Genomic DNA, 13082 nt, shown 5'->3' with positions numbered 1-13082 from the left:
TACAAATATCAACATCAACAAATCTATTATAATCTATATAATTTTTATTTCTATAATACTTCTAGTACTTTTACTTCTATTAATCAGTCTTTCTGTATAAATGACTTGCACTTGCTTGGTTTGTTGAAAAGATCAAAGTTTCAGCAATCACAGTATTTGAACGTCTTGTAGTGGTATAAACAATCAAATCACTAATATCTTTAGCAATAAGTGGTTCAGTTCCCTGGTAAACTTTTTTAGCCTTCTCCAAATCACCAAAGAATCTTGTATTTGAAAATTCAGTCTCAACATTACCAGGATCAATTTCAATAACTCTTATCTTGGTATCAATTAATTCTTTTCTAAGGGAATGAGTAAAAGATCTTAGAGCAGCTTTTGTTGCACAATAAATACCACCACCTGGATAAGGATCTCTACCTGCAATTGAGCCTAATTGAACAATATCACCTGAATCTTTTTGTTTCATAATTGGTAGCACATGTTGAGTCATTGAAATCATTCCTAAGACATTAGTTTGAAACATTACATCTATATCTTCTTGCTTGATGGTACCAATTTTATCAACACCATGAGCTTTACCAGCGTTATTAATTAAGATATCAATATCTTGGAATTCTGTTGGTAATGATTGGAAAAATGATTCAATATCTTTTAAATTTGAAACATCTAATTGTTTAGTCAAGATTTTAATTTGGGGGAATTGAGTTGATAAATCTTTTTCCAAAGATTCTAATCTTTCAATTCTTCTTGCAGTTAAGATTAATTTAATTTCACCATTTGAAGCTTTTGCATAATCCCATGCAGTTGATTCACCAATACCAGCAGAAGCACCAGTGATTAAAATGATTTTGTTTGTTAATCTTTCAGCAGCTTGTGGACCAAATGACATATTGTGTTAATTTTTTATGTATTTGTTGATTGTGTTGTTGGTTAAAGAGAAGTTGTTCAATGAGACATATTTATATTTATATTGGGCATATGGAAACCCAAATCCGAGATTGAGATATCTTATCTATAGATCATCTTATTTATGGATTATATGAACATAGTATGAACATAGTTGGCAGTGGTTAGTAGCTGATGATGATGATGATGATTTACTAGATGACTAGATACTGAGAGTATGAGTAATATAATGTAGAACTGATTATACATGATTGTTTGATTATGATATTGTTTGATACCAGATACCAGTAGTAATAACACCATCGGATTTAGAGTCAGCAATACTATCTATATTACAATACTATATACTTTATAGTTGATGATATACTCTACTATTACACTATAGTACGCTGTCAGTTGTCGTACAAGATTCTTAAGGCTCAAGACTCAAGGCACCGGGTTTTAATTATACCTTATTGTTCTCTTGGTTTTTGTGTTTTTGTGTCTTTGTGTCTTTGTACGGGTTATACAGGGTGTGAATAGTAATACCTAGAATAGAGAATACTAAATATAACCATGAACACATCAACACTAATTCTATTCATATCCTTTGAATCTGTGAACTGATAACTAATAGCTATACTACTTTAAACATCATATGTCTTTCTAGTTTCCTTATACTTTAGTTATTTAGTGTACAAGTCTCGGGATCTCTCAGGTCCAATGGGATTGCTGTTTTTACCAATGCAATAATAAACTATAGACAATAATAAACTATAGTATAGTAAACAAGGTAAAATAAACACGTATAATTCAACTAAAACACTCATATCCCATCATAATCACTTCTTTATATTACAAGTACTACACATCAACTAATTCTCGCTTATATTCACTATTCTCTTTGGCCATCTTAATTCCCAGCTTAAATAAAAAATTTAATTTCACACTATAATTTTTTTTTTCAATAATAGAAATTTGAGAACGTTAAGAAAATATAAACAAATTAAACAATTTTTATAAGGAGATCTATAATTAATCGTTCATTACAAGAGACTCATATACCAAGGACCATTCCATTGAATGTTATATTGATCCTATTACACTGAAGTTCATCCAGAATAGTCATTAACTCATCACTTCACTATACAACACATACAATACATCACAATACAATACACTTATGAATCAATCAACATGTCAAATAATAAATCAATTGAAGAATTACAAGAATCAAAAATCAAATCTTTATTTAATGAAATAGATGTATATAAAACTGGTAAAATTGATTTGAAAACTTTACAATCTGCTTTAGATAAATCTGATCATCCATTAAAAAATAATAATGATGCTATTTTACAATTATTTAATTCCTTGGATCTCAAGAATGATAAATTTATAGATTATGAAGAATTTAAAACTTATTTTATTAAAGCTGAAGTACAAATCCTTAATGGGTTTAAAAAATTAGATTCAAATTCTGATGGGAAAATTAATTTACATGATTTAAATAAAATTTTACAAGAGAAGAATATTAATGAAAATGATAAATTTCAAAAATTTATTACTTTATTAACAAATGATGATCCTAAAGCCAACTACATAACATATGATCAATGGAGAGATTTCTTATTATTTGTTCCAAGATTAAACGGTTCAAGATTGAAAACTGCTTATGAATTCCTAAATTCAAATCATAACGTTGATTATAATTCAGAAGGTGATATCACCGTTTCAAATGATTTACTCAAAGGTTTAGGGTTTTTCCTTGCTGGTGGTCTTAGTGGTGTTGTTTCAAGAACTTGTACTGCACCTTTTGATCGTATAAAAGTTTTCCTTATTGCAAGAACTGATTTATCTTCAACTTTATTACACAAGAAACAATCATTAGCTAAGAATGAAATTCCCCTAGATAAGATAAAATCTCCTTTAATAAAAGCTGCAACTACTTTATATAGACAAGGTGGTCTTAGAGCTTTTTATGTTGGGAATGGTCTTAACGTGGCAAAAGTTTTCCCTGAATCTGCAATGAAATTTGGTTCTTTTGAATTTGCTAAAAAAATAATGTCAAATTTAGAAGGTGTCAAAGATACTTCTGAATTATCAAGATTTTCAACATATATTGCAGGTGGTCTTGGTGGTGTTTTTTCTCAATTTACCGTATATCCAGTTGATACTTTAAAATATAGAGTTCAATGTGCTCAATTAGATACAAAACTCCAGGGAAATAAATTATTATTCCAAACTGCTAAAAATATGTATAAAGAAGGTGGTTTAAAATTATTTTATAGAGGTGTGCTTGTCGGTGTTACTGGTATTTTCCCATATGCTGCTTTAGATTTAGGTACTTTCTCAGCAATGAAAAAATGGTATATCAATAAAGAAGCTAAAAAGCAAAATGTTTCACCTGATGATATTGTTATGAGTAATTTAATTGTCTTACCAATGGGTGCATTTTCAGGTACTGTGGGTGCTACAGTAGTGTATCCAATAAATTTATTAAGAACAAGATTACAAGCTCAAGGAACTTATGCACATCCATATAGATATACTGGGTTTAAAGATGTATTGTTTCAAACTATACAGAGAGAAGGTTATCCTGGATTATTTAAAGGTTTAGTACCAAATTTAGCAAAAGTTTGTCCTGCTGTTTCAATTAGTTATTTGATGTATGAAAATTTAAAAAGAGTAATGTCATTAGAATAATTAGTGTGTATATATATTTTAGGTTATTTCTATTGAAGAATAAAAAATTATGGGACCTATATCAACTGTTCTTAGTGGTATAATACTTATCTTGTCATTATCATAATCATTAATATCCATATTATCATTATCATCATCATTTAAAATCCAATCATCATTTAATTTAATATCTTTAGTTTCTAAAACAATCGTATAACTTAATTTATCATCATTTTGTAACCTAGGTTTTAAATTTCTAATTTTATTTAATAATGAATATAAATTTGATCTAAATTCATCATAAATAATTTTCCATGAAAGATTATTAAACCCTGTAATTCTATAACTAGTTAGTATTATGTTCAATATACTATATATGGATAAACTTACTCTTTATCATAATAATTTGTTGAAGTATGTAAAAATTCCATCAAATTTAAACTATATCGTTCTTTACTATCTCCAGTGTCAACATCATATATCACTAATGAAATTAATTTAATTTTTTTCTACAATAATGGTTAGCTATGGGTTCTAAGACTATCATAAGGTCTTACTTACAAAGCATAAATCATCCATTAAATCATTAATCAATCCATTATTCCAATTAATAACATCTGGATGTCTATTAAATGGACATTTTAAATTAAATGAATTTTTATATTCATATGATTCTTGGGGGTATATTCCACGTTCTTTTGTTATGATATTTATCCAAGTTATAAGAAATTGTTGAAATGTGAAATATAAATTGTTTGGTGTTAAATTTAAAGAACCTGATGAAGTTTTATTTGGTTTTATCAACATTGATTTGTGCTTATTGTGCTTGTTGATCATATTGGTTTAATATGAGTAGTAATTAAAATTTTGACATATAATATTAAAATCGCGGTACGCGCTTAATTATTTTAACCACAAATATTTTAAACAACAATCAACAAACATCAACAAAGGTATTCAAAAGGTATTCTTTCAAAAGGTATCCATCTTGCTACTTATTAAATGTCATAATGTCAAAGATCACAAGTATTGGTAAAGAAGATGTTCATAGAATCACTTCTGGTCAAGTTATCATAGATCTTTCCACTGCTGTTAAAGAATTATTAGAAAATAGTATTGATGCAAATTCTAAAAAAATTGAAATTATCTTCAAGAATTATGGTTTAGATTCAATTGAAATCATTGATGACGGTGATGGTATTGATGAATTAGATTTCCTTAATATTGCATTAAAACATACAACTTCTAAATTATCAAATTTTGAAGATTTAGATAATGTTGATACTTTGGGGTTTAGAGGTGAAGCTATAAATTCATTATGTTCTATATCAAATTTAAAAATCATAACTACAAAAACACCACCAAAAGCTCATGCTATTGAATATTTACCCAGTGGTGAAATTCATAAAAAAACTATATGTTCAAGATCAAAAGGTACTTCAATTATAATAACAAATTTATTTAATAATTTACCAGTTAGAAGAAAAGATTTCCAAAAAAATTTTAAAAAAGAATTTTCAAAATGTTTACAAAATTTATACTCTTATGCTTTAATTTCATTGAATTTAAAAATTATAGTGGCAAATATTACAATTAATGGTAAAAAAAATATTGTTTTACAAACTCAAGGTAATTCAATTTTAAAAAATAATATTATAAATGTATTTGGTTCAAATGGGATGTATGGTCTAATACCATTAGATTTTAACTTAGATTTAAATTCAAATAAATCAAAATTGAAAATTTTAAATCATTCCATAGATTATAACATTAAAATTAATGGATTTATATCAAAATGTTCATTTGGATTTGGTAGATCATCAATTGATCGTCAATATTTTTTTATAAATAATAGACCAGTTTCATTAACACATTTTGGTAAAGCTATAAATGAAGTTTATAAATCATTTAATCATTTACAATATCCAGTATTTATTTTAAATTTTGAAATAAATCCTCAATTTTTAGATTTAAACGTTACACCTGATAAAAAAATTATATTAATTCATAATGAAGATATAATTTTAGAAAAATTAAAACAAGAATTAATTAATTTTTATAATTTACAAGATTTAAGTCTTGTTAGAAATTCAACAAATCAACAAAGTTTAGATTTAAGAAGTTCCTCAATGATTGATGATGAAGAAGATGAAGACGTTAAACCTATACAATCATCTTTAATGACTAGTAGTTTTAGTTATAATGGGGAAGAAGTGGGTAATGATAATGATGTGAATGAATCTAAAAGAAAGATGGTTAATGAGATTTCACCTTTATCCAAAAGAAGGAAGATTGAAGAAGAGGAGGAAGAGGAAGGTGACGAAGAAGAGGAAGTAGAAGAAGTAGAAGAAGAAAACAATGAATTTGAAGAAGAAGAATTTGATGATATTATATCTGAAAATGATCAAGATAATAATGATGAAAACAAAAATCATAGCATAAATAATACTTCATCAAAACCTAAAACTAGACCATCAATTAGACAAAATTTACCAAATTTGAAAGAAAAATTTGATTTGAATAATCTTTCATCTTTTAGAAATAATCAAACATCATCAACATCACAACCACAACCATCAAACATCACGAAAAAATCAAAACAAAGTACTTTAGAACCAATTTTCATGAAGATTGGAGATAAAGAAATTATTGAAAATGGATATATTGATAAAAAAGGTACTCTGTCTTTTGAAAAATGTCATTGTGGATCTGGTCATTCAAAATCTGAACATCCTGATGAGGAGCAAGAGGGCGAGGATCATGAAGAAGAGGATGGAGTAGAACATATTGATCAAGATCATGAAGAGAATGAAAGTGAAATTTTAGAAATTGAAAACTCTTCAAAAAATAAGTTATTCGTTCCAGAAGATTATGATGAAATTAAGGAACCAAATAGTATTTCTCAAGAATTAATTGATGGAAATACAGGATTGGATTCAAATCATAGTATAGATGTTGATCAAGATTTAATAATTTCTGATCCAAGTACTATTAAATCAGAGTTTAATAATAGATTTTTAAACTCTAATGATAGACAAAAAAATGCATCAAGAAATTATGAACTTTTGGTTGATAGTATCGTTAACCCACCTAAAATTATAAATGAAGATGAAGAACAAAATCGTTTAAATACATTGAAAAATTTATCAATTGATAATATTGATGATCAAGAAGAATCAGAAAATAAATTAACTTTAACAGTTAGTAAAAAAGATTTTTTAGAAATGAAAATTATTGGACAATTTAATTTAGGTTTTATTCTTGTTATTAGACAAAATGATCTAAAACAAGATCTTTTCATTGTGGATCAACATGCATCTGATGAAAAATTTAATTTTGAAACTTTACAAAAAATTACAATATTTGATAGTCAACCATTAGTTGTACCTAAAAAAATTGAATTAAATGCATTAGATGAATTAACTATAATTGAAAATCAACAAGTTTTTGTTAAAAATGGATTTAAATTCGAAATTGATGAAGATGGTGAACCTGGTTCTCGTATAAAATTAATTTCTTTACCATTATCTAAAAAAACAGTTTTCGATGAAAATGATTTTAATGAATTAATTCATCTTATTAAAGAAAATCAAGGTAATACTGATTCAATTAGATGTTCTAAAATTAGATCAATGTTTGCAATGAGAGCTTGTCGTAAAAGTATAATGGTTGGTAAAAGTTTAAACACTAAAACAATGACAAAAGTTATTAGAAATTTAGGTCAATTAGATAAACCATGGGTAAGTAATCAACAAAAAAGAAAATCATTTGAAAGTTTTAAATACTAACATGTTAATTATAGAATTGTCCACATGGTCGTCCAACAATGCGTCATTTAATGGAACTTGAACAATGGAAACCATTTGATGATGATTATAGACTTTAAAAAAATAGAAAAATATGTTTATTTTACTAATGGTTTACGATTCTCCTTATGATTTTTATAATTTCTTGATATTTCGTAATAATTAAATATTTATGTGTATATATACAGATGATTCTAACCTCATTAATTTACAGGTTTCCAATATTGATCAATTTAATTCAGCTTCTAAATAAATTTTTAAAAGCTGCAAACATACCAGTTGCTTGTTGTGGGATTTCTGGGCGTGTTAAAGTTGAATAACCTCTTCTTTCTAATCTGTTTAATTTCTTAGCTGTTTTAGCATTATTTCTAGTACCTTGACCACGAACTGGAAGACCCATAGCATGTCTTAAACCAGCATATGAACCAATACGTCTTTTTAATTGAATATTTTCACGAACAATAGCTCTTGCATTACCTTCAAGCGTTAGTTCTGATAATTCTTTTGTGACTGCCAATATTTGTTGTTCTGATAGTTGATGCATTCTCATCCAAGGATATAAACCTAATTTAGCACAAATTTTTTGAGCACCTGCTAAACCTAAACCATAGAATTTTGCAGCTAAACCAATCTAAAAATCAAATTATTAGTTTCAATTCTTTTGAATTCTCGTATTTCATACTATGATTTTACTTACATGAACTGGTTGTTTGGCACTGAAAGCCTTACCCATAATATGTGTCACCATTTTCAGATATTTGATGAGCTATGTTCTTGATCTTCAAATTACAACTACTTAAATTCAAATCTATAATATCTAAATACTCTTCACGGTTATTAGGTTGACGATGAAAAAAATCAAAATGTTTGGATGTTCGCGAAAGCTTCCGATTATCGGTAAGGGCAGAAGTATCATAAACTTTTCATTTCAAATTTTACAAAAATTACATGATTATTTCTACTTCAAAAGTCAATAAAATACATGTAAATGAATGTTTATATACTTACTTGTCTTATCTATACTATATCCTGAAAATATGAATGTTACAAAACGCCAACCCGGTGGAATAAAAACACAAAAAAATAAAAATAACCAAAAAGAATAAATAATTAATATACTTCAAAATCGAAGTCCATACTTCTCCCTCTCCAAATCTAATCTTAAAATCAATAATATTCTTAATAATGCAATCATTGATATAAAACTTGCAATTCCAATGGGTACCACTGCAAACACTGTGATGTTATAATAATCAACACTTCTTGGTTTATTACCATTTTTTAAATCTAAATTACTTGTAACAAAATTTTGAATGATATAAGCACCTGTCAATATACATGAAATTAAGACCCATGTATGTAATAAATAAAACCCATCGGGACTTAAAATTGCTAATGTAGCTTGTTCCATAGTTATTAATAACATTGATAAAGCTAATACTCTTAAAATAGCTGCACCTGTTTGATAAGTAACAATCCATCTAACCATTAATCCATCAATTACTGCAAAAGATAAATAAGCTGCAACAACACACCATATACCTGCAATGAATTCCTCTGATGATGAAGGTCTTTTTAATATGGATAATGCTTGACTTTCATAACCTTCTGTAAGTGCTTTAGTTGAATGATAACAATTTTTAAAACATTTAAAAGCATTATATAATGATGGTATTAGCACTGAATCACGACATATAGCTAACGCAAAATGTTGTTTAGCATTTAAAAAGTTTAAACCTAAAATTTTTAAACTTCGTCTTTCATTTGAAATACTTGTACGTTGTTCTGATAATGGTTGTTCATCGTGAGAGTTCCTTCTTGATTCCAAATTTTGTTGATCTTGATTCATAATTTCTTCATATGAGGGTACACGTTCTTCTGTTGATGGTATTGGTTCTATATCCAATGCACTTAAGCTTCTATATGATGCTCTATGATATCCATTTGAAAATGGAGCTCTTTGTAAACTTGAAGTTGAATGTGAAACCCTCATCTCTTGATATGCAGGGTACTCAACTGTACCTGGGGATGGAGTTCTAGGTGGTCTATCAGCATAATTATCATTTTGATTACTGTTGACTGATCCCACATCTTGAAACCTTTGTCTAACACCAACCATTGGCTAAAACTTGAAGTATTATTGTATATATAATAAAATGAACTTGCTGATAGGATAAAAGTTCTTCAGATATTTAAAAAAAAAAGTGGATAACCACAAGGAAATATAATTGATGGGTATTAAATATCGAATATTATATCTATGGTTTATTTTAGGATCAATACGAGATTTAAATCACAATGCAGGTTTAACAACAACTTCTCTCCTTATCAATGCAATCTTTTGTCTATTTTAACAATAGTTTTTGACAAATCTGGAAATATTTGGAATTGTACCTGAATTTTAGTTCTCCTTCCAGCCTCAAATCCCACAATTAATGCAACAAATAAGGTGATATAGAACCCGTGTAACCAATACGATTTGATAAGGACGACAACCAATTTTTCAAAACTTCCTTTGTTTCGATAATAGTCAAATTTAAAGTTTGAAGCTTTGCACAGTTTAATTTTTTTTTTTTGCGTGTTTCAAAAGAAGAAGTGCAAATGGCCTAATAAGGAAGTACCGATGCGTGAAAAAACGAAAAATTGCGAAATCTTTGATCTGATTATTGTTAGACATTATTATCCAAAGCTTTTCGATTAATTACTTCGATATAATTCTATCGAAAGCATATGGGAAATACGAGTCGGTAGCTACTTCAACAGTCTTTTAAAAAACAATAAACATTATCAAAATATTGCGACTTCAAAAACCTAATCTATACATTAATCAAAAGAACAGTAAATAATATGAATGAATCTAATTTGTTATCTCTTTCATGTATGAAAAAAGGACAATTAGATATAAGTACCTGTGTTTTTTTTTCCACGGGTTATGCTTGATTTAAGACGACTATATGAGAAGTGAATTATGTGTTTTGGAAATCACCAAAACTTATACCAAGGTCTTTGTAATTTTTTACTTAAAGCTTTATAATGTTCCATTTCATTCCAACAATCTCTACCCCAATCACAACCAGCCATATTGACAACAAAATCTCTTTCCTTATCACTATAGAAATATCTTGGATCATTAGATTGTTCTGAACAAGCACCTGGTGGGAATGCATTAATTGATCTTAAAGGAAGAAATCCAACACGTTCTCTAATCCATGCTTGAGCGTTATATAATGTTTCTAAAGCATCTTGTTCTTTATGTTCCCATGTCATATGCATTTGTTCATAAAAAACTGGATCCCACCATATATCTAATAACGCTTCAGTCCATTGTGATCTTCTAACGATAAATGAACCTAAATTGAAACCACCACAATCTTGTGTAATTAATAAATCAATAGGTTGTGAATAATCAACATATGGAATATCAGTTTTCAATTGTAATGGGTTAAAATCTGTTAATTGTCTATAAGTCAAATTATCTAATTTACTGAAAATTTGTTCTTCTAAAGAAAGTTGTGGTTCCATAATGTATGTATGTAAATCTAACCACCAAAACCATTCAGCTTTTGGATATTGTCTCATTGCTTGTTTTAGTATATCAACTTTTTCCCAGCTTTCTCTCCATTCATGACTATATCTTTTTTTAACAGTTAGATCTTTAATAGTCAAATCATAACCATGTCTTTTAGCATAATCTTTTTTATTAGCAATAGATGATCTCTCTATGGACCATTCTTGAGCACCTTTCCATTTCAAGACACCACCACCTTCATTAGCAGCTAATATAATTACCACATTTGGTTGTGAAAGCTTTAAATGAGGAACAAATGGAACGTCGGTGAATAACGATAAAAATATCAAAGATATCAACAGTATCACAACTTTTCTATATTTGACCAATGTTGATTTCACAGTTGAAAACACATTGCGAGACCTTGGTGCATATTTGAGATTGGACTCTATGTCCTTGTCAACATATACCATGTTATTTGATCTATCAGATATATGTGAATTCCAAGGGCGGGTTTAATATGAAGTTGAGATTAAATCAATGTGTTATTTTCAGCACGTATTTCTTTGATGTTTTTTTTTTCCAAAGCTAAAAACTCTGAAATCAAAACATAAAATATCTCGCGAATTTTTTATCTCACCAAATAGAATACAATTGTGGCCCACGAGTCTTGAGGTCTGTAACTAGTTCTTGGTATGAAATCTAAAGGGTTGTAATTGTTATAATTTACTACGAAGGGTGGCATCTTACTAGTTTTGTATCGCTAATTTTGATTAATCGAAATGTTGAAAGAACTTGTCTTTGAGTAAATTCCGATCTTGACATTTTCCATTTTCAACAGCGTGTTAGTTTTACGCTATGCAAGTGAAATCCAATTATCAACAGTTAAAAGTTCTTAAGGTATCAATTATTTCATGATCTATATTTAATCACTTGGTAGTACGTTTAGAAGAACTCAAGAAAAAAAGGATATTTTCTATAACTGATCTATTCAGATGCTTGTAAGTTGTTACTGATCTGATCTATTTTGAGGCACACTTTCGGGAATTGGTAGGCGGTGTTTTCATTATGGAGTTGTTCAACTTGAACTGTCAAACGTAATCTTGTTCAACTTTGTTTATAAATCATACCGTACAAGATTTTCGATGGAATAATTGATCTACAGGTCAATTCTTATCGAGATGGCAATTAATTTTTAGTAAGATATATATTCAAATCTTATTTGGTCGCTTGTTGAAGATATTTAGTATCTTTGAAAATTAGGGTTCGCCAAATTAAATAATTCATAGCTGTTTATCAATAAATCGAATCATAGGTACAGCACATATATTATCAATATAGTCTAGTACTATATCATTTCTATTGCTTTATATTAAGTTGGTATCTTATGGACTTTATAGACCAGTCACAATACTATAACTATAAGTGGCTAGCTTCGTACTAGTTTCTACTCCCTGGGTCGCTTATTATGCGGCTGCACGCTTAAAGTCAAACGTTGTAGTCATTTCAATGGAGCCCGGGGTATATATAATCTGGGTTCTTTCAGTACTATCGAAGTATATCAATCACAAATTCTTCCAACAACTTTAATAATGATATAGACGTTTATCCATGGGGTTAACCAAAATAGTTGAAACTATCAAATCAATACGTCGCTTGAGCTAAAAAATAAAAACTTTTCAAATTTGATTGTTGATAAGTATACATGATCTGTACTATAATTATTATTTTCTCGGAGCTATGTGATTATGTCAGCAGTCAGCTTAATTATTGTCGAATTTATTCCTATATTCAACAATCATTAATTCCAAAACAAATGAAGCAACCTGTATTCTTTTTTACATCATAAAACTACAGACATCATTTCTTGATATAATATTGAAGAAAAAGTGAATAAAACGATAAAAAAAATCTACAAAAATTTTGATTATGAGATTTTGAACCAAAAATAAAAAAATTTAGGTCGATCTTAATTTTGAAAAAAATAAAATGTTTGAAAAAAAAAACATTGAATTTAATACTTTTAATATCTTAATGGCTAGTATTAGCTCTCCAGGTATTAAATGAAATTAAATTTGACTAAATACTTCTATAAAATTATTAGAATAATCAGCTTTAAAGCTGATGGGCGGGTAAATCTTACATAAGCAGAAAAGTAAACCAGTTGAACAGTCAAAATAAAACTTTTAAGTGTTATT

The 13082-nt window shown here is 28.1% G+C and overlaps 6 protein-coding genes across 6 annotated transcripts; 2 read left to right on the top strand and 4 right to left on the bottom strand.

Annotated features, from left to right (window-relative positions):
* Window positions 1-79: 79 nt before the first annotated feature.
* BN7_2621 (3-oxoacyl-[acyl-carrier-protein] reductase) lies at window positions 80-889 on the bottom strand (the record flags this gene model as incomplete). The annotated part of the gene is made up of 1 exon (XM_011276688.1): window positions 80-889. The coding sequence occupies one exon, from the start codon at window positions 887-889 to the stop codon at window positions 80-82; it is 810 nt and encodes a 269-aa protein (XP_011274990.1).
* Window positions 890-2082: 1193 nt separating this feature from the next.
* Window positions 2083-3591, top strand: SAL1 (Ca(2+)-binding ATP:ADP antiporter SAL1; the record flags this gene model as incomplete). Its single annotated transcript, XM_011276687.1, has 1 exon — window positions 2083-3591. The coding sequence occupies one exon, from the start codon at window positions 2083-2085 to the stop codon at window positions 3589-3591; it is 1509 nt and encodes a 502-aa protein (XP_011274989.1).
* Window positions 3592-4580: 989 nt separating this feature from the next.
* PMS1 (ATP-binding mismatch repair protein) lies at window positions 4581-7358 on the top strand (the record flags this gene model as incomplete). The annotated part of the gene is made up of 1 exon (XM_011276686.1): window positions 4581-7358. One exon carries the CDS (start codon window positions 4581-4583, stop codon window positions 7356-7358), a length of 2778 nt encoding a protein of 925 aa, XP_011274988.1.
* A 256-nt stretch (window positions 7359-7614) lies between these two features.
* SWS2 (mitochondrial 37S ribosomal protein uS13m) lies at window positions 7615-8124 on the bottom strand (the record flags this gene model as incomplete). The annotated part of the gene is made up of 2 exons (XM_011276685.1): window positions 7615-8007; window positions 8074-8124. The coding sequence occupies 2 exons, from the start codon at window positions 8122-8124 to the stop codon at window positions 7615-7617; spliced, it is 444 nt and encodes a 147-aa protein (XP_011274987.1).
* Window positions 8125-8496: 372 nt separating this feature from the next.
* EOS1 (Eos1p) lies at window positions 8497-9495 on the bottom strand (the record flags this gene model as incomplete). The annotated part of the gene is made up of 1 exon (XM_011276684.1): window positions 8497-9495. The coding sequence occupies one exon, from the start codon at window positions 9493-9495 to the stop codon at window positions 8497-8499; it is 999 nt and encodes a 332-aa protein (XP_011274986.1).
* Window positions 9496-10358: 863 nt separating this feature from the next.
* BN7_2616 (glycosyltransferase family 34 protein) lies at window positions 10359-11357 on the bottom strand (the record flags this gene model as incomplete). Its single annotated transcript, XM_011276683.1, has 1 exon — window positions 10359-11357. One exon carries the CDS (start codon window positions 11355-11357, stop codon window positions 10359-10361), a length of 999 nt encoding a protein of 332 aa, XP_011274985.1.
* Between the last annotated feature and the right edge of the window lie 1725 nt (window positions 11358-13082).

This window comes from Wickerhamomyces ciferrii, contig 00068, assembly GCF_000313485.1.
Source record: "Wickerhamomyces ciferrii WGS project CAIF00000000 data, strain NRRL Y-1031 F-60-10, contig 00068, whole genome shotgun sequence".
NCBI lineage: Eukaryota > Fungi > Ascomycota > Saccharomycetes > Phaffomycetales > Wickerhamomycetaceae > Hansenula > Hansenula ciferrii.
The sequence above is the reverse complement of the archived record's forward strand: the minus strand, read 5'-3'. Positions and strand labels throughout refer to the sequence as shown.